Source organism: Dendrobates tinctorius, unplaced genomic scaffold, assembly GCF_039654945.1.
Source record: "Dendrobates tinctorius isolate UK_male_01 unplaced genomic scaffold, ASM3965494v1 ptg000348l, whole genome shotgun sequence".
In the NCBI taxonomy this organism is placed as follows: domain Eukaryota; kingdom Metazoa; phylum Chordata; class Amphibia; order Anura; family Dendrobatidae; genus Dendrobates; species Dendrobates tinctorius.
This window is the reverse complement of record NW_027362014.1, coordinates 1316494-1343675: the sequence shown is the minus strand read 5'-3', so window position 1 is coordinate 1343675 and position 27182 is coordinate 1316494. Positions and strand designations below refer to the sequence as shown.

Below are 27182 nucleotides of genomic sequence, written 5' to 3'. Positions count from 1 at the left end.
CCCTGCTGGAGGCGGTGTATCCAGGTACACGTGTCATTCTCTAAATTCGCCCTGCTGGAGGCGGTGTATCCAGGTACACGTGTCATTCTCTAAATTCGCCCTGCTGGAGGCGGTGTATCCAGGTACACGTGTCATTCTCTAAATTCGCCCTGCTGGAGGCGGTGTATCCAGGTACACGTGTCATTCTCTAAATTCGCCCTGCTGGAGGCGGTGTATCCAGGTACACGTGTCATTCTCTAAATTCGCCCTGCTGAAGGCGATGTATCCAGGTACACGTGTCATTCTCTAAATTCGCCCTGCTGGAGGCGATGTATCCAGGTACACGTGTCATTCTCTAAATTCGCCCTGCTGGAGGCGGTGTATCCAGGTACACGTGTCATTCTCTAAATTCGCCCTGCTGGAGGCGGTGTATCCAGGTACACGTGTCATTCTCTAAATTCGCCCTGCTGGAGGCGATGTATCCAGGTACACGTGTCATTCTCTAAATTCGCCCTGCTGGAGGTGGTGTATCCAGGTACACGTGTCATTCTCTAAATTCGCCCAGCTGGAGGTGGTGTATCCAGCTACACGTGTCATTCTCTAAATTCGCCCTGCTGAAGGCGATGTATCCAGGTACACGTGTCATTCTCTAAATTCGCCCTGCTGGAGGCGGTGTATCCAAGTACACGTTTCATTCTCTAAATTCGCCCTGCTGGAGGCGATGTATCCAGGTACACGTGTCATTCTCTAAATTCGCCCTGCTGGAGGCGATGTATCCAGGTACACCTGTCATTCTCTAAATTCGCCCTGCTGGAGGCGGTGTATCCAGGTACACGTGTCATTCTCTAAATTCGCCCTGCTGGAGGCGATGTATCCAGGTACACGTTTCATTCTCTAAATTCGCCCTGCTGGAGGCGATGTATCCAGGTACACGTGTCATTCTCTAAATTCGCCCTGCTGGAGGCGGTGTATCCAGGTACACGTGTCATTCTCTAAATTCGCCCTGCTGGAGGCGATGTATCCAGGTACACCTGTCATTCTCTAAATTCGCCCTGCTGGAGGCGATGTATCCAGGTACACGTGTCATTCTCTAAATTCGCCCTGCTGGAGGCGATGTATCCAGGTACACGTGTCATTCTCTAAATTCGCCCTGCTGGAGGCGATGTATCCAGGTACACCTGTCATTCTCTAAATTCGCCCTGCTGGAGGCGATGTATCCAGGTACACGTGTCATTCTCTAAATTCGCCCTGCTGGAGGCGATGTATCCAGGTACACGTTTCATTCTCTAAATTCGCCCTGCTGGAGGCGATGTATCCAGGTACACGTGTCATTCTCTAAATTCGCCCTGCTGGAGGCGGTGTATCCAGGTACACGTGTCATTCTCTAAATTCGCCCTGCTGGAGGCGGTGTATCCAGGTACACCTGTCATTCTCTAAATTCACCCTGCTGGAGGCGATGTATCCAGGTACACGTGTCATTCTCTAAATTCACCCTGCTGGAGGCGATGTATCCAGGTACACGTGTCATTCTCTAAATTCGCCCTGCTGGAGACGGTACGTACGTCATCTGTAAAAACTTCAAGTATACGGCTGCACAACACGAATCCATTGTGATCAGGGGTGCCTGTTTCTTGGGAAAGTGATAGAAGAGCTACACCGGTTATATCGATTAGTCCCGCACTACACCGCCACCCTCCTCCATGCAGACTGACTCGACCATTCAAGGTGATTCAACTACTCCTTCTGACCTGAGGCGCTCCGAACAGGCAACAGCAGGAATAACACCCAGTCGATGCAAACTGTTCAAGAAGCCATCGGGCCCCAACGTAGGTTACGAAAAACCTCACCCGTGGAATGGCAAGCACAAAGAGAGGGGGAATGTAGGAGGATGGTCTGGGCCAGTGGTGCCTCTCCTGTGCCGGTCCCGGAACCAAAGGGACTGTCACCATTGTTGCAGGGGGGAACACATTCAGACCTGGACCAACCTTTGCACTGGACATAAGGGGGCGTGGCTGAGATAAAAGGGGCTGAGAGACTTGGTGGGAAGACAGAGTACATAGCAGGAGACTGTTAACTCACTGTGAGACGACCCCTGGATACCGTTCCACCCCGTCGTACACTGACCGTGAAGGCATTGACTGCGTGCCTACCCCTAACTCTGAGACAGAATTGACCACACGACCTGCCCGTGAACAGCGCTATCAGCCCGAGTCGGTTGGTTACATCCCTCCTCCATTGAATTCTGCGACACTCCGGTGGAGTTAGAAACGGCTCCATGATCCGCACGTTCCTCCGTCTCTGCAGGTCCTCACCCCAGGGAACCCGGACACACCGCTTTCATCAGGAGACAGTGTGTCCACTACCTTCAGGACCAAGCCAGAGACTTCACGCGCTTCCCTCGGCGCCACTGCGGAAGCACAAACTGGCATCGCCCCGAAAGCTTCCGGCTGAGAAGACTGCAAGTTACTGAGCTTCTGCCTGCACCCCCTTCATTACCAATGGCCTCCCTGCTGGAGGATCCCCTGTAATAGAACCCCTGTAACTCTTCATCTGCCTCCTGCTCATCCTGCGATTTCTACAGCTCCGCTCCGCACTCCCAGCTCTGCCCACAGGGTGGCGCTGTCTGCTCTGCTTCCTCTGCTCCACACTACACTCTGCACTGACCGCTCCGCTCTGCACTCCCTGCTCTGTACACAGGGGGCGCCGTTTCCCCGCTCTGCACCTTCTGCTCCGCACTACCGGCTCTGCGCTGCACTCCCGTCTCTGCTCTGCAGTCCACTCTCCGCACACTGGGTGGCGCTGCGTCCGCTCTGCTCCGCACCCCGCTCCACTCTTCTCTGCAGTCCCCTCTATGCCCACAGGGTGGCGCTGTGTATGCTCTGCTTCATCTGCTCCGCACTCCGCTCCGCTCTGCAGTCTCCTCTCCTCACACTGGGTGGCGCTGTGTCCCACTCTTCTCCCTCCGCTCCGCACTCCCCGCTCTGCTCTGCACTCCCCTCTCCGCACACTGGGGGCGCTGTGTCCCGCTCTTCTCCCTCTGCTCTGCATTCCGCTCCGCTCTGCAGTCACCTCTCTGCACACAAGGTGGCGCTGTGTCCCGCTATGCTCTGCAGTCCCCTCTCTGTCCACAGGGTGGCGCTGTGTCCCGCTCCGCACTCCGCTCTGCTCTGCAGTCCCCTCTCCGCACACTGTGTGGCGCTGTGTCCCCCTCCGCACTCCGCTCCGCTCTGCAGTCCCCTCTCTGTCCACAGGGTGGCGCTGTGTCCCGCTATGCACTGCAGTCCCCTCTCCGCACACTGGGTGGCGCTGTGTCCCGCTCCGCACTCCGCTCCGCTCTGCAGTCCCCTCTCCGTCCACAGGGTGGCGCAGTGTCCCGCTCCGCACTCCGCTCCGCTCTGCAGTCCCCTCACCGTCCACAGGGTGGCGCTGTGTCCCGCTCCGCACCGCTCTGCAGTCAACTCTCCGCACACAGGGTGGCGCTGTGTCCCGCTCCGCACTCCGCTCTGCTCTGCAGTCCCCTCTCCGCACACTGTGTGGCGCTGTGTCCCCCTCCGCACTCCGCTCCGCTCTGCAGTCCCCTCTCTGTCCACAGGGTGGCGCTGTGTCCCGCTATGCACTGCAGTCCCCTCTCCGCACACTGGGTGGCGCTGTGTCCCGCTCCGCACTCCGCTCCGCTCTGCAGTCCCCTCTCCGTCCACAGGGTGGCGCAGTGTCCCGCTCCGCACTCCGCTCCGCTCTGCAGTCCCCTCACCGTCCACAGGGTGGCGCTGTGTCCCGCTCCGCCCCGCTCTGCAGTCAACTCTCCGCACACAGGGTGGCGCTGTGTCCCGCTCCGCACTGCAGTCCCCTCTCCGTCCACAGGGTGGCGCTGTGTCCCGCTCCGCACTCCGCTCTGCACTCTCCTCTCCGCCCACAGGCTGGCGCTGTGTCCCGCTCCGCAGTCCCCTCTCCGCACACTGGGTGGCGCTGTATCCCACTCCGCACTGCAGTCCCCTCTCCGTCCACAGGGTGGCGCTGTGTACCGCTTTGCACTCCCCTCTCCGTCCACAGGGTGGCGCTGTGTCCCGCTCCACACTCACCTCCGCTCCGCACTCCCCTTTCCGTCCACAGGGTGGCGCTGTGTCCCGCTCCGCACTCCGCTCCGCTCTGCACTCCCTTCTCCGTCCACAGGGTGGCGCTGTGTCCCGCTCCACACTCACCTCCGCTCCGCACTCCCCTTTCCGTCCACAGGGTGGCGCTGTGTCCCGCTCCGCTCTGCACTCCCTTCTCCGTCCACAGGGTGGCGCTGTGTCCCGCTCCGCACTCCGCTCCGCTCTGCACTCCCTTCTCCGTCCACAGGGTGGTGCTGTGTCCCGCTCCGCACTCCGCTCCGCTCTGCACTCCCCTCTCCGTCCACAGGGTGGCGCAGTGTCCCGCTCCGCACTCCGCTCCGCTCTGCACTCCCCTCTCCGCCCACAGGGTGGCGCACTGTCCGCGCTCTCCCCGCGATCTCCCGGCCGCTGCTCCTGATGTTTCGGGCTCCGGACACCGGGCGGAGGCGGCGGCTCTGCGGCTGCTGTTGGGACGAGGAATGTACCGGGAGCGGCGGGATCTGAGCCGGAGCCGCCCCCGTCCTGCCCCGACCTCTGCCCGGACCCCTCCGCTTCGCCGGGCGCACCAGTAGCGCTATGTCCCGGAACCCCCCGAGCGGCGGCGGCGGAAAGTCCCAGCGGCGGACGTCTCTGCCCTGCATCCCCCGAGAGCAGGTAGGTGCCCGCGGCTTCTCCACCGCCGACACCGGGAGAAGAGGACGGAGCGGGGAGAGAGGGGCCGGGGGGCAGCACCGACACGGGGGCTCCGGACACTGACGGGGCTGGATAGTAACAGTTCTGGACTTTGACGGTTCTGGGCATTTCTGTTCCTGGTTATTGATGGTTCTGGATATTGATAGTTCTGGATATTGATGGTTCTGGGCATTGATTGTTCTGGATTTTGATGGTTCTGGATTTTGATGGTTCTGGATATTGATTGTGCTGGATATTGACTGTTCTGGACATTGACGGTTCTGGACTTTGACGGTTCTGGGCATTGATTGTGCTGGATATTTATGGTGCTGGATATTAATGGTGCTGGACATTGGTGGTTCTGGATATTGATTGTTCTGGATATTAATGGTTCTGGATATTGATAGTTCTGGATATTGATGGTTCTGGGCATTGATTGTTCTGGATTTTGATGGTTCTGGATTTTGATGGTTCTGGATATTAATGGTTCTGGATATTAATGGTTCTGGGCATTAATTGTTCTGGATATTGATTGTTCTGGATATTAATGGTTCTGGATATTGATAGTTCTGGATATTGATGGTTCTGGGCATTGATGGTTCTGGACATTGGTGGTTCTGGATATTAATGGTTCTGGATATTAATGGTTCTGGGCATTAATTGTTCTGGATATTGATTGTTCTGGATATTGATGGTTCTGGATATTGATAGTTCTGGATATTGATGGTTCTGGGCATTGATTGTTCTCGATTTTGATGGTTCTGGATTTTGATGGTTCTGGATTTTGATGGTTCTGGATATTGATTGTGCTGGATATTGACTGTTCTGGACATTGACGGTTCTGGACTTTGACGGTTCTGGGCATTGATTGTGCTGGATATTTATGGTGCTGGATATTAATGGTGCTGGACATTGGTGGTTCTGGATATTGATTGTTCTGGATATTAATGGTTCTGGATATTAATGGTTCTGGGCATTAATTGTTCTGGATATTGATTGTTCTGGATATTGATGGTTCTGGATATTGATGGTTCTGGATATTGATAGTTCTGGATATTGATGGTTCTGGGCATTGATGGTTTTGGATATTGATGGTTCTGGATTTTGATGGTTCTGGATTTTGATGGTTCTGGATTTTGATGGTTCTGGATATTGATTGTGCTGGATATTGACTGTTCTGGACATTGACGGTTCTGGACTTTGACGGTTCTGGGCATTGATTGTGCTGGATATTTATGGTGCTGGATATTAATGGTGCTGGACATTGGTAGTTCTGGATATTGATTGTGCTGGATATTTATGGTGCTGGATATTAATGGTGCTGGACATTAATTGTTCTGGATATTGATTGTTCTGGATATTAATGGTTCTGGATATTAATGGTTCTGGGCATTAATTGTTCTGGATATTGATTGTTCTGGATATTGATGGTTCTGGATATTGATAGTTCTGGATATTGATGGTTCTGGGCATTGATTGTTCTGGATTTTGATGGTTCTGGATTTTGATGGTTCTGGATTTTGATGGTTCTGGATATTGATTGTGCTGGATATTGACTGTTCTGGACATTGACGGTTCTGGACTTTGACGGTTCTGGGCATTGATTGTGCTGGATATTTATGGTGCTGGATATTAATGGTGCTGGACATTGGTGGTTCTGGATATTGATTGTTCTGGATATTAATGGTTCTGGATATTAATGGTTCTGGGCATTAATTGTTCTGGATATTGATGGTTCTGGATATTGATGGTTCTGGATATTGATAGTTCTGGATATTGATGGTTCTGGATATTGATGGTTCTGGGCATTGATGGTTTTGGATTTTGATGGTTCTGGATTTTGATGGTTCTGGATTTTGATGGTTCTGGATATTGATTGTGCTGGATATTGACTGTTCTGGACATTGACGGTTCTGGACTTTGACGGTTCTGGGCATTGATTGTGCTGGATATTTATGGTGCTGGATATTAATGGTGCTGGACATTGGTGGTTCTGGATATTGATTGTTCTGGATATTAATGGTTCTGGATATTAATGGTTCTGGGCATTAATTGTTCTGGATATTGATTGTTCTGGATATTGATGGTTCTGGATATTGATAGTTCTGGATATTGATGGTTCTGGGCATTGATGGTTTTGGATTTTGATGGTTCTGGATTTTGATGGTTCTGGATTTTGATGGTTCTGGATATTGATTGTGCTGGATATTGACTGTTCTGGACATTGACGGTTCTGGACTTTGACGGTTCTGGGCATTGATTGTGCTGGATATTTATGGTGCTGGATATTAATGGTGCTGGACATTGGTGGTTCTGGATATTGATTGTTCTGGATATTAATGGTTCTGGATATTAATGGTTCTGGGCATTAATTGTTCTGGATATTGATTGTTCTGGATATTGATGGTTCTGGATATTGATAGTTCTGGATATTGATGGTTCTGGGCATTGATTGTTCTGGATATTGATGTTCTGGATTTTGATGGTTCTGGATTTTGATGGTTCTGGACATTTATGGTGCTGGATATTAATGGTGCTGGATATTATTGGTGCTGGATATTGATGGTTCTGGATATTGATGGTTCTGGGCATTATGGTTCTGGATATTGATGGTTCTGGGCATTGATGGTTCTGGATATTAATGGTTCTGGGCATTGATTGTTCTGGATATTGATTGTTGTGGATATTGATGGTTCTGGATATTGATGGTTCTGGATATTGATGGTTCTGGGCATTGATGGTTCTGGATATTGATAGTTCTGGATATTGATGGTTCTGGGCATTGATGGTTCTGGACATTGATGGTGCTGGATATTGATGGTTATAGATATTGATGGTTCTGGATATTTATGGTTCTGGGCATTGATTGTTCTGGATTTTGATGGTTCTGGATTTTGATGGTTTGGATTTTGATGGTTCTGGACATTGATGGTGCTGGATATTAATGGTGCTGGATATTAATGGTTCTGGATATTTATAGTTCTGGATATTGATGGTTCTGGGCATTGATTGTTCTGGATATTGATGATTCTGGATATTAATGGTTCTGGGCATTGATTGTTCTGGATATTAATGGTTCTGGATATTGACGGTTCTGGATATTAATGGTTCTGGGCATTGATAGTTCTGGATATTGATGGTTCTGGGCATTGATGGTTCTGGACATTGATGGTGCTGGATATTAATGGTTATAGATATTGATGTTCTGGATATTGATGGTTCTGGATATTTATAGTTCTGGATATTGATGGTTCTGGGCATTGATTGTTCTGGATATTGATGTTCTGGATTTTGATGGTTCTGGATTTTGATGGTTCTGGACATTGATGGTGCTGGATATTAATGGTGCTGGATATTTATGGTTCTGGATATTGATGGTTCTGGGCATTGATTGTTCTGGATATTGATGGTTCTGGATATTAATGGTTCTTGGCATTGATTGTTGTAGATATTGATTGTTCTGGATATTAATGGTTCTGGATATTGATGGTTCTGGATATTAATGGTTCTGGGCATTGATAGTTCTTGATATTGATAGTTCTGGATATTGATGGTTCTGGGCATTGATGGTTCTGGACATTGATGGTGCTGGATATTAATGGTTATAGATATTGATGTTCTGGATATTTATGGTTCTGGATATTCATGGTTCTGGATATTGATGGTTCTGGACATTGATGGTGCTGGATATTGATGGTGCTGGATATTGATGGTGCTGGATATTTATGGTTCTGGATATTGATGGTCCTGGGCATTGATTGTGCTGGATATTGATTGTTCTGCATATTGACGGTTCTGGACTTTGATGGTTCTGGGCATTGATTGTGCTGGATATTAATGGTTCTGGATATTAATGATTCTGGATATTTATGGTGCTGGATATTAATGGTGCTGGATATTTATGGTTCTGGACATTGGTGGTTCTGGATATTGATTGTTCTGGATATTGATTGTTCTGGATATTAATGGTTCTGGGCATTGATAGTTCTGGGCATTGATGGTTCTGGACATTGATGGTGCTGGATATTAATAGTTATAGATATTGATGGTTCTGGATATTTATAGTTCTAGATATTTATGGTTCTGGATATTGATGGTTCTGGATATTAATGGTTGTGGGCATTGATAGTTCTGGATATTGATAGTTCTGGATATTGATGGTTCTGAGCATTGATGGTTCTGGACATTGATGGTGCTGGATATTAATGGTTATAGATATTGATGGTTCTGGGCATTGATTGTTCTGGATATTGATTGTTCTGGATATTAATGGTTCTGGATATTGATGGTTCTGGATATTGATGGTTCTGGGCATTGATGGTTCTGGACATTGATGGTGCTGGATATTAATGGTTATAGATATTGATGGTTCTGGATATTGATGGTTCTGGATATTGATGGTTCAGGATATTGATGGTTCTGGGCATTGATCTTTCTGGATATTGATGGTTCTGGGCATTGATGGTTCTGGACATTGATGGTGCTGGATATTAATGGTTAAGATATTGATGGTTCTGGATATTAATGGTTCTGGGCATTGATTGTTCTGGATATTTATGGTTCTGGATATTGATGGTTCTGGATATTGATGGTTCTGGGCATTGATAGTTCTGGATATTGATGGTTCTGGGCATTGATGGTTCTGGATATTAATGGTTCTGGGCATTGATTGTTCTGGATATGGATTGTTCTGGATATTTATGGTTCTGGACATTGATTGTTCTGGATATTGATGTTCTGGATTTTGATGGTTCTGGATTTTGATGGTTTGGATTTTGATGGTTCTGGATATTGATGGTTCTGGATATTGATGGTTCTGGGCATTGATTGTTCTGGATATTGATGGTTCTGGATATTAATGGTTCTGGGCATTGATTGTTCTGGATATTGATTGTTCTGGATATTAATGGTTCTTGATATTGATGGTTCTGGACATTGATGGTGCTGGATATTAATGGTTATAGATATTGATGATTCTGGATATTTATGGTCTGGATATTGATGGTTCTGGATATTGATGGTTCTGGATATTGATGTTCTGGGCATTGATGGTTCTGGATATTGATGGTTCTGGACTTTGATGGTTCTGGATATTTATGGTTCTGGATATTGATGGTTCTGGATATTGATGGTTCTGGGCATTGATTGTTCTGGGCATTGATGGTTCTGGATATTAATGGTTCTGGGCATTGATTGTTCTGGATATTGATTGTTCTGGATATTGATGGTTCTGGGCATTGATGGTTCTGGACATTGATGGTGCTGGATATTAATGGTTATAGATATTGATGTTCTGGATATTGATGGTTCTGGATATTGATGGTTCTGGGCATTGATTGTTCTGGATATTGATTGTTCTGGATATTAATGGTTCTGGATATTGATGGTTCTGGATATTAATGGTTCTGGGCATTGATGGTTCTGGATATTGATGGTTCTGGATATTTATGGTTCTGGGCATTGATTGTTCTGGATTTTGATGGTTCTGGATTTTGATGGTTTGGATTTTGATGGTTCTGGACATTGATGGTGCTGGATATTAATGGTGCTGGATATTAATGGTTCTGGATTTTTATGGTTCTTGATATTGATGGTTCTGGATATTAATGGTTCTGGGCATTGATTGTTCTGGATATTAATGGTTCTGGATATTGATGGTTCTGGATATTAATGGTTCTGGGCATTGATAGTTCTGGATATTTATGGTTCTGGGCATTGATGGTTCTGGACATTGATGGTGCTGGATATTAATGGTTATAGATATTGATGTTCTGGATATTGATGGTTCTGGATATTGATGGTTCTGGATATTTATAGTTCTGGATATTGATGGTTCTGGGCATTGATTGTTCTGGATATTGATGTTCTGGATTTTGATGGTTCTGGATTTTGATGGTTCTGGACATTGATGGTGCTGGATATTAATGGTGCTGGATATTTATGGTTCTGGATATTTATGGTTCTGGATATTGATGGTTCTGGGCATTGATTGTTCTGGATATTGATGGTTCTGGATATTAATGGTTCTTGGCATTGATTGTTGTAGATATTGATTGTTCTGGATATTAATGGTTCTGGATATTGATGGTTCTGGATATTAATGGTTCTGGGCATTGATAGTTCTTGATATTGATAGTTCTGGATATTGATGGTTCTGGGCATTGATGGTTCTGGACATTGATGGTGCTGGATATTAATGGTTATAGATATTGATGTTCTGGATATTTATGGTTCTGGATATTCATGGTTCTGGATATTGATGGTTCTGGACATTGATGGTGCTGGATATTGATGGTGCTGAATATTGATGGTTCTGGATATTTATGGTTCTGGATATTGATGGTTCTGGGCATTGATTGTGCTGGATATTGATTGTTCTGCATATTGACGGTTCTGGACTTTGATGGTTCTGGGCATTGATTGTGCTGGATATTAATGGTTCTGGATATTAATGATTCTGGATATTTATGGTGCTGGATATTAATGGTGCTGGATATTTATGGTTCTGGACATTGGTGGTTCTGGATATTGATTGTTCTGGATATTGATTGTTCTGGATATTAATGGTTCTGGGCATTGATAGTTCTGGGCATTGATGGTTCTGGACATTGATGGTGCTGGATATTAATGGTTATAGATATTGATGGTTCTGGATATTTATAGTTCTAGATATTTATGGTTCTGGATATTGATGGTTCTGGATATTAATGGTTGTGGGCATTGATAGTTCTGGATATTGATAGTTCTGGATATTGATGGTTCTGAGCATTGATGGTTCTGGACATTGATGGTGCTGGATATTAATGGTTATAGATATTGATGGTTCTTGGCATTGATTGTTCTGGATATTGATTGTTCTGGATATTAATGGTTCTGGATATTGATGGTTCTGGATATTGATGGTTCTGGGCATTGATGGTTCTAGACATTGATGGTGCTGGATATTAATGGTTATAGATATTGATGGTTCTGGATATTGATGGTTCTGGATATTTATGGTTAAGGATATTGATGGTTCTGGGCATTGATCTTTCTGGATATTGATATTTCTGGATATTGATGGTTCTGGGCATTGATGGTTCTGGACATTGATGGTGCTGGATATTAATGGTTAAGATATTGATGGTTCTGGATATTATCAACGATTTAGATGAAGGAATTGAAGGTAAACTGATTAAATTTGCTGATGACACAAAGCTAGGAGGGATAGCTAATACTAGAGAAGAGAGAGAGAGGATTCAAAAATATATAAATAAACTGGAGCAGTGGGCAGCAACTAACAGAATGGTTTTTAACAGGGAAAAATGCAAAGTACTACATCTGGGCAATAAAAATGAAAAAAGCAAATATAGAATGGGAGGAATAGGGCTAAGTGACAGCACATGTGAAAAAGACTTGGGTATACTAATAGATCACAGACTGAATATGAGTCAACAGTGTGATGCAGCAGCAAAAAAGGCAAATGCAATTCTAGGATGTATTAACAGAAGCATACAGTCTAGATCACGTGAAGTCATTATTTCCCTCTACTCCTCTTTGGTCAGACCTCATCTGGAATATTGTGTCCAGTTTTGGGCACCACATTTTAAAAAAGACATCAACAAACTGGAGCAAGTTCAGAAAAGAGCGACCAGAATGGTGACCGGTCTGCAAACCCTGTCTTATGAGGAAAGGTTGCAGGATTTGGGAATGTTTAGTTTGCAAAAGAGAAGACTGAGAGGAGACTTAATAGCTGTCTACAAATATCTAAAGGGCTGTCACATTGTAGAAGGATCAACTTTATTCTCATTTGCACAAGGAAAGACTAGAAGCAATGGGATGAAACTGAATGGGAGGAGACACAGATTAGATATTAGAAAAAACTTTTTGACAGTTAGAGTGATCAATGAGTGGAACAGGCTGCCACGAGAAGTGGTGAGTTCTCCTTCAATGGAAGTCTTCAAACAGAGGCTGGACAGACATCTGACTGGGATGATTTAGCGAATCCTGCTTTGAGCAGGGGGTTGGACCAGATGGCCCAGGAGGTCCCTTCCAACTCTACGATTCTATGATTCTATGATTCTATGATTCTAATGGTTCTGGGCATTGATTGTTCTGGATATTTATGGTTCTGGATATTGATGGTTCTGGGCATTGATGGTTCTGGATATTGATGGTTCTGGATATTGATGGTTCTGGGCATTGATGGTTCTGGATATTAATGGTTCTGGGCATTGAGTGTTCTGGATATGGATTGTTCTGGATATTTATGGTTCTGGATATTGATGGTTCTGGATATTGATGTTCTGGATTTTGATGGTTCTGGATTTTGATGGTTCTGGGCATTGATTGTTCTGGATATTGATGGTTCTGGATATTAATGGTTCTGGGCATTGATTGTTCTGGATATTGATTGTTCTGGATATTGATTGTTCTGGATATTAATGGTTCTTGATATTGATGGTTCTGGGCATTGATGGTTCTGGACATTGATGGTGCTGGATATTAATGGTTATAGATATTGATGATTCTGGATATTTATGGTCTGGATATTGATGGTTCTGGATATTGATGGTTCTGGATATTGATGTTCTGGGCATTGATGGTTCTGGATATTGATGTTCTGGATTTTGATGGTTCTGGACTTTGATGGTTCTGGACATTGATGGTGCTGGATATTTATGGTTCTGGATATTTATGGTTCTGGATATTGATGGTTCTGGGCATTGATTGTTCTGGATATTGATGGTTCTGGATATTAATGGTTCTGGGCATTGATTGTTCTGGATATTGATTGTTCTGGATATTGATGGTTCTGGGCATTGATGGTTCTGGACATTGATGGTGCTGGATATTAATGTTTATAGATATTGATGTTCTGGATATTGATGGTTCTGGATATTGATGGTTCTGGATATTGATGGTTCTGGGCATTGATTGTGCTGGATATTGACTGTGCTGGACATTGACTGTTCTGGACATTGACAGTTGTGGACTTTGACGGTTCTGGGCATTGATTGTGCTGGATATTAATGGTGCTGGATATTTATGGTGCTGGATATTAATGGTGCTGGATATTTATGGTTCTGGACATTCTGGACTTTGACGGTTCTGGGCATTGATTGTGCTGGATATTAATGGTGCTGGATATTTATGGTGCTGGATATTAATGGTGCTGGATATTTATGGTTCTGGACATTGGTTGTTCTGGATATTGATTGTTCTGGATATAAATGGTTATGGATATTGATGGTTCTGGATATTGATGGTTCTGGGCATTGATGGTCCTGGGCATTGATGGTGCTGGACATTGATGGTGCTGGATATTAATGGTTATAGATATTGATGGTTCTGGATATTTATGGTTCTGGATATTTATGGTTCTGGATATTGATGGTTCTGATGGTTCTGGGCATTGATGTTCTGGACATTGATGGTGCTGGATATTAATGGTTCTGGGCATTGATTGTTCTGGATGGTTCTGGATATTTATGGTTCTGGATATTTATGGTTCTGGATATTGATGGTTCTGATGGTTCTGGGCATTGATGTTCTGGACATTGATGGTGCTGGATATTAATGGTTAAGATATTGATGGTTCTGGATATTAATGGTTCTGGGCATTGATTGTTCTGGATATTGATTGTTCTGGATATTTATGGTTCTGGATATTGATGGTTCTGGGCATTGATAGTTCTGGATATTGATAGTTCTGGGCATTGATTGTTCTGGATATTGATTGTTCTGGATATTGATTGTTCTGGATATTGATGGTTCTAGGCATTGATTGTTCTGGATATTGATGTTCTGGATTTTGATGGTTTGGATTTTGATGGTTCTGGACATTGATGGTGCTGGATATTAATAGTGCTGGATATTAATGGTGCTGGATATTTATGGTGCTGGATATTGATGGTTCTGGATATTGATGGTTCTGGGCATTGATTGTTCTGGATATTGATTGTTCTGGATATTGATGGTTCTGGATATTGATGGTTCTGGATATTGATGGTTCTGGGCATATTGATGGTTCTGGGCATTGCTGGTTCTGGACATGGATGGTGCTGGATATTAATGGTTATAGATATTGATGGTTCTGGATATTTATGGTCTGGATATTGATGGTTCTAGATATTGATGGTTCTGGATATTGATGGTTCTGGGCATTGATTGTTCTGGATATTGATGTTCTGGATTTTGATGGTTCTGGACTTTGATGGTTCTGGACATTGATGGTGCTGGATATTTATGGTGCTGGATATTTATGATTCTGGATATTGATGGTTCTGGGCATTGATTGTTCTGGATATTGATGGTTCTGGATATTAATGGTTCTGGGCATTGATTGTTCTGGATATTGATTGTTCTGGGCACTGGTTCTGGATATTTATGGTTCTGGATATTGATGGTTCTGGACGTTGATGGTGCTGGACGTTGATGGTGCTGGATGTTGATGGTTCTGGATGTTGATGGTTCTGGGCATTGATTGTGCTGGATATTGACTGTTCTTGATATTGTCTGTTCTGGATATTGACGGTTCTGGACTTTGACGGTTCTGGGCATTGATTGTGCTGGATATTAATGGTGCTGGATATTAATGGTGCTGGATATTTATGGTGCTGGATATTTATGGTTCTGGACATTGGTGGTTCTGGACATTGGTGGTTCTGGATATTGATGGTTCTGGATATTGATTGTTCTGGATATTGATGGTTCTGGGCATTGATGGTTCTGGACATTTATGGTGCTGGATATTAATGGTTATAGATATTGATGGTTCTGGATATTGATGGTTCTGGATATTGATGGTTCTGGGCATTGGGCATTGATGGTTCTGGGCATTGATGGTTCTGGATATTGATGGTTCTGGGCATTGATGGTTCTGGACATTGATGGTGCTGGATATTAATGGTTATAGATATTGATGGTTCTGGATATTTATGGTTCTGGATATTGATGGTTCTGAGCATTGATCGTTTTGGATATTGATAGTTCTGGATATTGATGGTTCTGGACATTGATGGTGCTGGATATTAATGGTTATAGATATTGATGGTTCTGGATATTAATGGTTCTGGGCATTGATTGTTCTGGATATTGATTGTTCTGGATATTAATGGTTCTGGATATTGATGGTTCTGGATATTGATGGTTCTGGGCATTGATAGTTCTGGATATTGATGGTTCTGGGCATTGATGGTTCTGGACATTGATGGTGCTGGATATTAATGGTTATAGCTATTGATGGTTCTGTATATTTATGGTTCTGGATATTGATGGTTCTGGGCATTGATTGTTCTGGATATTGATGTTCTGGATTTTGATGGTTCTGGACATTGATGGTGCTGGATATTGATGGTGCTGTATAATGATGGTTCTGGATATTGATGGTTCTGGACATTGATGGTGCAAGATATTGATGGTGCTAGATATTGATGGTGCTAGATATTGATGGTTCTGGATATTGATGGTTCTGGGCATTGATGGTTCTGGGCATTGATGGTTCTGGACATTGATGGTGCTGGATATTGATGGTTCTGGATATTGTTCTGGACATTAGTGGTTCTGGACATTGGTGGTTCTGGATATTGGTGGTTCTGGATATTTATTGTTCTGGATATTGATGTTTCTGGACAATGGTGGTTCTTGATTAGGATGGTTCTGGATATTGATTGTTCTGGATATTGATGGTTCTAAATATTGATTGTTCTGGGCATTGATGGTTCTGGATATTGATGGTGCTGGATATTGACGGTTCTAGATATTGATGGTTCTGGATATTTATTGTTCTGGATATTGATGGTTCTGGATATGAATGGCTCTACATATTGACGGTTCTGGATATTGATGGTTCTGGGCATTGATTGTTCTGGACATTGATGTTCTGGACATTGATGGTGCTGGATATTAATGGTTCTAGATATTGATGGTTCTGGATATTGATGGTTCTGGATATTGATGGTTCTGGATATGGGTGGTTCTGGATATTGATGGTTCTGGATGACGGTTATGGACTTTGACGGTTCTGGACATTAATGGTTCTGGACATTGGTGGTTCTGGATATTGGTGGTTCTGGACATTAATGGTGCTGGACTTTGATGGTGCTGGAGATTGATGGTGCTGGATATTGAAGGTTCTGGATATTTATGGTTCTGGATATTTATGGTTCTGGACATTGATGGTGCTAGATATTGATGGTTCTGGATATTTATGGTTCTGGATATTGATGGTTCTGGATATTGATGGTTCTGGGCATTGATTGTTCTGGACATTGATGGTGCTGGATATTAATGGTTCTAGATATTGATGGTTCTGGATATTGATGGTTCTGAATATTGATATGGATATTGATGGTTCTGGACATGGTTGGTTCTGGATATTGATGGTTCTGGATGACGGTTCTGGACTTTGACGGTTCTGGACATTAATAGTTCTGGACATTGGTGGTTCTGGATATTGGTGGTTCTGGATATTGATGGTGCTGGACATTGATGGTGCTGGAGATTGATGGTGCTGGATATTGAAGGTTCTGGATATTTATGGTTCTGGACATTGATGGTGCTAGATATTGATGGTTCTGGATATTTATGGTTCTGGATATTTATGGTTGTGGATATTGTTGGTTCTGGGCATTGATGGTTCTGGGCATTGATTGTTCTGGATATTGATGGTTCTGGATATTAATGGTTCTGTGTATCAATTGTGCTGGATATTGATTGTTCTGGATATTGATTGTTCTGGATATTAATGGTTCTGGATATTGATGGTTCTGGGCATTGATAGTTCTGGATATTGATAGTTCTGGATATTGATGTTCTGGACATTGATGGTGCTGGATATTAATGGTTATAGATATTGATGGTTCTGGATATTGTTCTGGACATTAGTGGTTCTGGACATTGGTGGTTCTGGATATTGATGGTTCTGGATATTTATTGTTCTGGATATTGATGGTTCTGGACAATGGTGTTCTTGATTAGGATGGTTCTGGATATTGATTGTTCTGGATATTGATTGTTCTGGATATTGATGGTGCTGGATATTGATGGTTCTAGATATTTATTGTTCTGGATATTTATTGTTCTGGATATTGATGGTTCTGGATATGAATGGTTCTACATATTGACGGTTCTGGATATTGATGGTTCTGGGCATTGATTGTTCTGGATATTGATGGTTCTGGATATTGACGGTTCTGGACTTTGAAGGTTCTGGACATGGGTGGTTCTGGACATTGGTGGTTCTGGATATTGATGGTTCTGGATATTGGTGGTTCTGGATATTGATGGTGCTAGACATTGATGGTGCTGGATATTGATGGTTCTGGATATTGATGGTTCTGGATATTTATTGTTCTTGATATTAATGGTTCTGGGTTTTGATGGTGCTGGATATTGATGGTTCTGGATTTTTATTGTTCTGGATATTGATGGTGCTGGGCATTGATGGTTCTGGACTGTGGTGGTTCTGGATATTTATTGTTCTGGATATTTATTATTTTGGATATTGATGGGTCTGGATATTGAAGGTTCTGGATATTGATGGTTCTGGGCATTGATGGTTCTGGATATTAACGGTTCTGGATATTGACGGTTCTGGATATTGATGGTTCTCGATATTTATTGTTTTGGATATTGATGGTTCTGGATATTGACGGTTCTGGGCATTGACGGTTCTGGATATTAACGGTTCTAGATATATTGATGTTCTGGACTTTGATGGTTCTGGACAATAATGGTTCTGGGTATTGATGGTGCTGGATATTAATGGTTCTACATATTTATGGTTCTGGGCACTGATTGTTCTGGACATTGATGAATCTGGACATTGATGGTTCTGGATATTTATTGTTCTGGATATTGATGGTTCTGGATGTTAGTGGTTCTGGGCATTGATGCTTCTGGGCATTGATGGTTCTGGACATTAATGGTTCTGGACATTGGTGGTTCTGGACATTGGTTCTGGACATTGATGGTTCTGGATACTGATGGTTTGGGGCATTGATGGTTCTGGATATTGATGGTTCTGGACATTGGTTCTGGACATTTCTGTTTCTGGTTATTGATGGTTCTGGACATTGATGGTGCTGGATATTAATGGTTCTAGATATTGATGGTTCTGGATATTTATTGTTCTGGATATTGATGGTTCTGTATATTAATGGTTTTGGGCATTGATTGTTCTGGATATTGATGGTTCTGGACATTGGTGGTTCTGAACATTGGTTCTGAATATTGATGGTTCTGGATATTGATTGTTCTGGATATTGATGGTGTGTTCTGGATATTGATGGTTCTGGATATTGATGGTTCTGGACATTTCTGGTTCCGGATATTGATGGTTCTGAATATTGATAGTTCTGGACATTGATTGATCTGGACATTGATTGTTCAGGACATTTCTGGTTCTGGACATTTCTGGTTCTGGATATTGATGGTTCCAGATATTTCTGGTTCTGGATATTGATGGTTCTGGACATTTCTGGTTCTGGATATTGATGGTTCCAGATATTTCTGGTTCTGGATATTGATGGTTCTGGACATTTCTGGCTCTGGATATTGATGGTTATGGACATTTCAGGTTCGGGATATTGATCGTTCTGGACATTGATGGATCTGGACATTGATATTGATTGTTCTGGACATTGATGGTTCTGAATATTGATTGTTCTGGATATGGAAGGTTCTGGACATTGATGGTGCTGGATATTGAAGGTTCTGGACATTGATGATGCTGGATATTGATTGTTTTGGACATTGATGGTGCTAGATATTGATTGTTCTGGATATTGATTGTTCTGAATTTTGATGGTTCTGGATATTGATGGTTCTGGACATTTCTGGTTCTGGATATTGATGGATCTGGACATTGATGGATCTGGATATTGATTGTTCTTGACATTGATGGTTCTGGACATTGATGGTTCTGGATATTGATGGTTCCGAACATTGGTTCTGGACATTTCTGGTTCTGGTTATTGATGGTGCAGGATATTAATGGTTCTAGATATTGATGGTTCTGGATATTTATTGTTCTGGATATTGATGGTTCTGAATATTAATGGTTCTGGGCATTGATTGTTCTGGATATTGATGGTTCTGGATATTGGTGGTTCTGGATATTGATCGTTCTGGATATTGATGTTCTGGATATTTTTTTGTTCTGGGCATTGATGGTTCTGGACATTGAAGGTGCTGGATATTAATGGTTATAGATATTGGTTCTGGATATTAATGGTTCTGGATATTAATGGTTCTGGGCATTGATGGTTCTGGATATTGATTGTTCTGGATATTGACGGTTCTGGATATTGATTGTTCTGGATTTTGATGGTTCTGGATATTGATTTTTCTGGGCATTGATTGTTCTGGATATTGATGGTTCTGGACATGATGGTTCTGGATATTGGTGGTTCTGGATATTGATGGTTCTGGGCATTGATGGTTCTGGACTTTAATAGTGCTGGATATTAATGGTTCTAGATATTAATGGTTCAGGATATTGATGGTTCTGGATATTAATGGTTCTGGACATTGATTGTTCTGGATAATGACGGTTCTGGACTTTGACAGTTCTGGACATTAATGGTTCTGGACATTGGTGGTTCTGTATATTGATGGGTCTGGATATTTATTGGTCTGGATATTGATGGTTCTGGATATTAATGGTTCTGGACATTGGTGGTTCTGGATATTGATGGTTCTGGATATTGATTGCTCTGGATATTGATGTTCTGGGCATTGATGGTGCTGGAGATTGATGGTTCTGGACTTTGATGGATCTGGATATTGATGGTTCAGGACATTGATGGTTCTGTGCATTTCTGGTTCTGGATATTGATGGATCTTGATATTGATCTGGATATTGATGGTTATGGATATTGATGATTATGGACATTGATGGTTCTGGATATTGATGGTTCTGGACATTTCTGATTCTGGTCATTGATGGTTCTGGACATTAATGATTTTGGACATTGGTTCTGGACATTGCTTTTCTGGACATTGATGTTCTGGACATTGATGATTCTGGATATTGATGTTCCTGGACATTGATGGTTCTGAATATTGATTGTACTGTATATTGAAGTGTCTGGATATTGGTGATTCTGGATATTGATGGTTCTTGATATTGATGGTTCTGACATTGATGGTTCTGGTTATTGATGGTTCTGGACATTGATGATTTTGGAGATAGGTTCTAGACATTGCTTTTCTGGACATAGCTGGTTCTGGATATTGATGTTATGGGCATTGATGGTTCTGGCAATTGATGGATCTTGATATTGATTGTTCTGGATGTTGATGGTTCTGGATATTGATGGTTCTGGGCATTTATGGTTCTGGCTATTGATGGATCTGGGCATTGATGGATCTGGATATTGATGGTTCTGGGCATTGATGGTTCTGGATATTGATGTTCCTGGACATTGATGGTTCTGAATATTGATTGTTTTGGATATTGATGGTTATTGATATTGATGGTTCTGGGCATTGATGGTTCTAGATATTGATGGTTCTGTATATTGATGGTTCTTGATATTGGTGGTTCTGGGCATTGATGGTTCTAGATATTGATGGTTCTGGATATTGATGGTTCTGGGCATTAATGATTTTAGACATTGGTTCTGGACATTGCTTTTCTGGATATTGATGGTTCAGAGTATTGATTGTTCTGGATATTGATATTCTGGATATTGATGGTTCTGGGCATTGATGGTTCTGGACATTGATGGTTCTGGGCATTGATGGATCTTGATATTGATTGTTCTGGACATTAATGGTTCTGGACATTTCTGGTTATTGATGGTTCTGGACATTAATGATTTTGGACATTGCTTTTCTGGACATTCATGGTTCTGGGCATTTATGGTTCTGGCCATTGATGGATCTGGGCATTGATTGATCTGTATATTGATGGTTCTGGGCATTGATGGTTCTGGATATTGATATTCCTGGACATCGATGGTTCTAGACATTGATTGTTCTGGATATTGATTGTTCTGGATATTGATGTTTCTGGGCATTGATTGTTCTGGACATTGATGGATCTGGTAATTGATGGTTCTAGACTTTAATGATTTTGGACATTGGTTCTGGTAATTGCTTTTCTGGATGTTGCTGGTTTTGCATATTGATGGTTCTTGATATTCATGATTCTGTACATTGATGGCTCGGGATATTGATGGTTCTGGACATTTCTGGTTATTGAAGGGTCTGGAGATTAATAATTTTGGACATTGGTTCTGGACATTGCTTTCCTGGATATTAATTGTTCTAGGTATTGATTGTTTTGGATATTGATGGTTGTGGATATTGATGGTTCTGGACATTGATGGATCTGGATATTGAGGGTTTTGGATATTGATGTTCTGGACATTTCTGGTTCTGGACATTTCTGGTTCTGGATATTGATGGTTCTGGACATTGATGGTTCTGGACATTGATGGTTCTGGGCATTGCTAGATCTTGATATTGATGGTTCTGGTTAGGTTAGGTGCTGCGACAATGTATAGCGGTATTATTACAGCATTGTGTACAGTATTATTACTGCTCTGTACAGTATTATATCTGTATGTCAGTATTATAGCACTGTGTGACGGTAATGTGTGAGATAACACTTCTATCACAGCCCTGTATAGCGGTATTATTACAGCATTGTGTACAGTATTATTACTGCTCTGTACAGTATTATATCTGTATGTCAGTATTATAGCGCTGTGTGACGGTAATGTGTGAGATAACACTTCTATCACAGCCCTGTATAGTGGTATTATTACAGCATTGTGTACAGTATTTTTACTGCTCTGTACAGTATTATATCTGTATGTCAGTATTATAGCGCTGTGTGACGGTAATGTGTGAGATAACACTTCTATCACAGCCCTGTATAGCGGTATTATTACAGCATTGTGTACAGTATTATTACTGCTCTGTACAGTATTATATTTGTATGTCAGTATTATAGCACTGTGTGACGGTAATGTGTGAGATAACACTTCTGTCACAGCCCTGTATAGCGGTATTATTACAGCATTGTGTACAGTATTATTACTGCTCTGTACAGTACTATATCTGTATGTCAGTATTATAGCACTGTGTGACGGTAATGTGTGAGATAACACTTCTAGCACAGCCCTGTATAGCGGTATTATTACAGCACTGTGTACAGTATTATTACTGCTCAGTACAGTATTATATCTGTATGTCAGTATTATAGCGCTGTGTGACGGTAATGTGTGAGATAACACTTCTATCACAGCCCTGTATAGCGGTATTATTACAGCATTGTGTACAGTATTATTACTGCTCTGTACAGTATTATACCTGTATGTCAGTATTATAGCGCTGTGTGACGGTAATGTGTGAGATAACACTTCTATCACAGCCCTGTATAGCGGTATTATTACAGCATTGTGTACAGTATTATTACTGCTCTGTACAGTATTATATCTGTATGTCAGTATTATAGCACTGTGTGACGGTAATGTGTGAGATAACACTTCTATCACAGCCCTGTATAGCGGTATTATTACAGCATTGTGTACATTATTATTACTGCTCTGTACAGTATTATATCTGTATGTCAGTATTATAGTGCTGTGTGACGGTAATGTGTGAGATAATACTTCTAGCACAGCCCTGTATAGCGGTATTATTACAGCATTGTGTACAGTATTATTACTGCTCTGTACAGTATTATATCTGTATGTCAGTATTATAGCGCTGTGTGACAGTAATGTGTGAGATAACACTTCTATCACAGCCCTGTATAGCGGTATTATTACAGCATTGTGTACAGTATTATTTCTGCTCTGTACAGTATTATACCTGTATGTCAGTATTATATCACTGTGTGACGGTAATGTGTGAGATAACACTTCTGTCACAGCCCTGTATAGCGGTATTATTACAGCATTGTGTACAGTATTATTACTGCTCTGTACAGTATTATACCTGTATGTCAGTATTATAGCACTGTGTGATGGTAATGTGTGAGATAACACTTCTATCACAGCCCTGTATAGCGGTATTATTACAGCATTGTGTACGGTATTATAAATGCTCTGTACGATATTATACCTGTATGTCAGTATTATAGCGCTGTGTGACGGGAATGTGTGAGATAACACTTCTATCACAGCCCTGTATAGCGGTATTATTACAGCATTGTGTACAGTATTATTACTGCTCTGTACAGTATTATATCTGTATGTCAGTATTATAGCACTGTGTGACGGTAATGTGTGAGATAACACTTCTATCACAGCCCTGTATAGCGGTATTATTACAGCATTGTGTATGGTATCATTACTGCTCTGGACAGTATTATACCTGTATGTCAGTATTATAGCGCTGTGAGACGGTAATGTGTGAGATAACACTTCTGTCACAGCCCTGTATAGCGGTATTATTACAGCATTGTGTACAGTATTATTACTGCTCTGTACAGTATTATACCTGTATGTCAGTATTATAGTGCTGTGTGACGGTAATGTGTGAGATAACACTTCTGTCACAGCCCTGTATAGCGGTATTATTACAGCATTGTGTACAGTATTATTACTGCTCTGTACAGTATTATACCTGTATGTCAGTATTATAGTGCTGTGTGACGGGAATGTGTGCGATAACACTTCTAGCACAGCCCTGTATAGCGGTATTATTACATCATTGTGTACAGTATTATTACTGCTCTGTACAGTATTATATCTGTATGTCAGTATTATAGCGCTGTGTGACGGTAATGTGTGAGATAACACTTCTATCACAGCCCTGTATAGCGGTATTATTACAGCATTGTGTACAGTATTATGACTGCTCTGTACAGTATTATATCTGTATGTCAGTATTATAGCGCTGTGTGACGGTAATGTGTGAGATAACACTTCTATCACAGCCCTGTATAGCGGTATTATTACAGCATTGTGTACAGTATTATTACTGCTCTGTACAGTATTATATCTGTATGTCAGTATTATAGCGCTGTGTGACGGTAATGTGTGAGATAACACTTCTATCACAGCCCTGTATAGCGGTATTATTACAGCATTGTGTACAGTATTATTACTGCTCTGTACAGTATTATATCTGTATGTCAGTATTATAGCACCGTGTGACGGTAATGTGTGAGATAACACTTCTATCACAGCCCTGTATAGCGGTATTATTACAGCATTGTGTACAGTATTATTACTGCTCTGTACAGTATTATACCTGTATGTCAGTATTATAGCGCTGTGTGACGGTAATGTGTGAGATAACACTTGTATCACAGCCCTGTATAGCGGTATTATTACAGCATTGTGTACAGTATTATTACTGCTCTGTACAGTATTATATCTGTATGTCAGTATTATAGCACTGTGTGACGGTAATGTGTGAGATAATACTTCTAGCACAGACCTGTATAGCGGTATTATTACAGCACTGTGTACAGTATTATTACTGCTCAGTACAGTATTATATCTGTATGTCAGTATTTTAGCACCGTGTGACGGTAATGTGTGAGATAACACTTGTATCACAGCCCTGTATAGCGGTATTATTACAGCATTGTGTACAGTATTATTACTGCTCTGTACAGTATTATATCTGTATGTCAGTATTATAGCACTGTGTGACGGTAATGTGTGAGATAATACTTCTAGCACAGACCTGTATAGCGGTATTATTACAGCATTGTGTACAGTATTATTACTGCTCTGTACAGTATTATATCTGTATGTCAGTATTATAGCGCTGTGTGACGGTAATGTGTGAGATAATACTTCTAGCACAGACCTGTATAGCGGTATTATTACAGCATTGTGTACATTATTATTACTGCTCTGTACAGTATTATATCTGTATGTCAGTATTATAGCGCTGTGTGACGGTAATGTGTGAGATAACACTTCTATCACTGCTCTGTATAGCGGTATTATTACAGCATTGTGTACATTATTATTACTGATCTGTACAGTATTATATCTGTATGTCAGTATTATAGCACTGTGTGACGGTAATGTGTGAGATAACACTTCTATCACAGCCCTGTATAGCGGTATTATTACAGCATTGTGTACAGTATTATTACTGCTCTGTACAGTATTATATCTGTATGTCAGTATTATAGCACTGTGTGACGGTAATGTGTGAGATAACACTTCTATTACAGCTCTGTATAGCGGTATTATTACAGCACTGTGTACAGTATTATTACTGCTCTGGACAGTATTATACCTGTATGTCAGTATTATAGCACTGTGTGACGGTAATGTGTGAGATAACACTTCTATCACAGCCCTGTATAGCGGTATTATTACAGCATTGTGTACAGTATTATTACTGCTCTGTACAGTATTATATCTGTATGTCAGTATTATAGCACTGTGTGACGGTAATGTGTGAGATAACACTTCTATCACAGCCCTGTATAGCGGTATTATTACAGCATTGTGTACAGTATTATTACTGCTCTGTACAGTATTATACCTGTATGTCAGTATTATAGCACTGTGTGACGGTAATGTGTGAGATAACACTTCTATCACAGCTCTGTATAGCGGTATTATTACAGCATTGTGTACAGTATTATTACTGCTCTGTACAGTATTATATCTGTATGTCAGTATTATAGCACTGTGTGACGGTAATGTGTGAGATAACACTTCTATCACAGCTCTGTATAGCGGTATTATTACAGCATTGTGTACAGTATTATTACTGCTCTGTACAGTATTATATCTGTATGTCAGTATTATAGCACTGTGTGACGGTAATGTGTGAGATAACACTTCTATCACAGCCCTGTATAGCGGTATTATTACAGCATTGTGTACAGTATTATTACTGCTCTGTACAGTATTATACCTGTATGTCAGTATTATAGCACTGTGTGACGGTAATGTGTGAGATAACACTTCTTTCTATCACAGCCCTGTATAGCGGTATTATTACAGCATTGTGTACAGTATTATTACTGCTCTGTACAGTATTATACCTGTATGTCAGTATTATAGCGCTGTGTGATGGTAATGTGTGAGATAACACTTCTATCACAGCCCTGTATAGCGGTATTATTACAGCATTGTGTACGGTATTATAAATGCTCTGTACAATATTATACCTGTATGTCAGTATTATAGCACTGTGTGATGGTAATGTGTGAGATAACACTTCTTTCACAGCCCTGTATAGCGGTATTATTACAGCATTGTGTACATTATTATTACTGATCTGTACAGTATTATATCTTTATGTCAGTATTATAGCACTGTGTGATGGTAATGTGTGAGATAACACTTCTATCACAGCCCTGTATAGCGGTATTATTACAGCATTGTGTACAGTATTATTACTGCTCTGTACAGTATTATACCTGTATGTCAGTACTATAGCACTGTGTGACGGTAATGTGTGAGATAACACTTCTATCACAGCCCTGTATAGCGGTATTATTACAGCATTGTGTACATT

At 42.0% G+C, this 27182-nt stretch overlaps 1 protein-coding gene across 1 annotated transcript in view; it reads left to right on the top strand.

Annotated features, from left to right (window-relative positions):
* Positions 1-4460: 4460 nt before the first annotated feature.
* PDE3A (phosphodiesterase 3A) overlaps positions 4461-27182 on the top strand; it is a 454441-nt gene continuing 431719 nt past the window's right edge. The window contains exon 1 of the mRNA XM_073562348.1: positions 4461-4724. Coding sequence (XP_073418449.1) covers positions 4647-4724 — 78 coding nt within the window. The 5' untranslated portion in view covers positions 4461-4646. The remainder of the gene's footprint in view (positions 4725-27182) is intronic.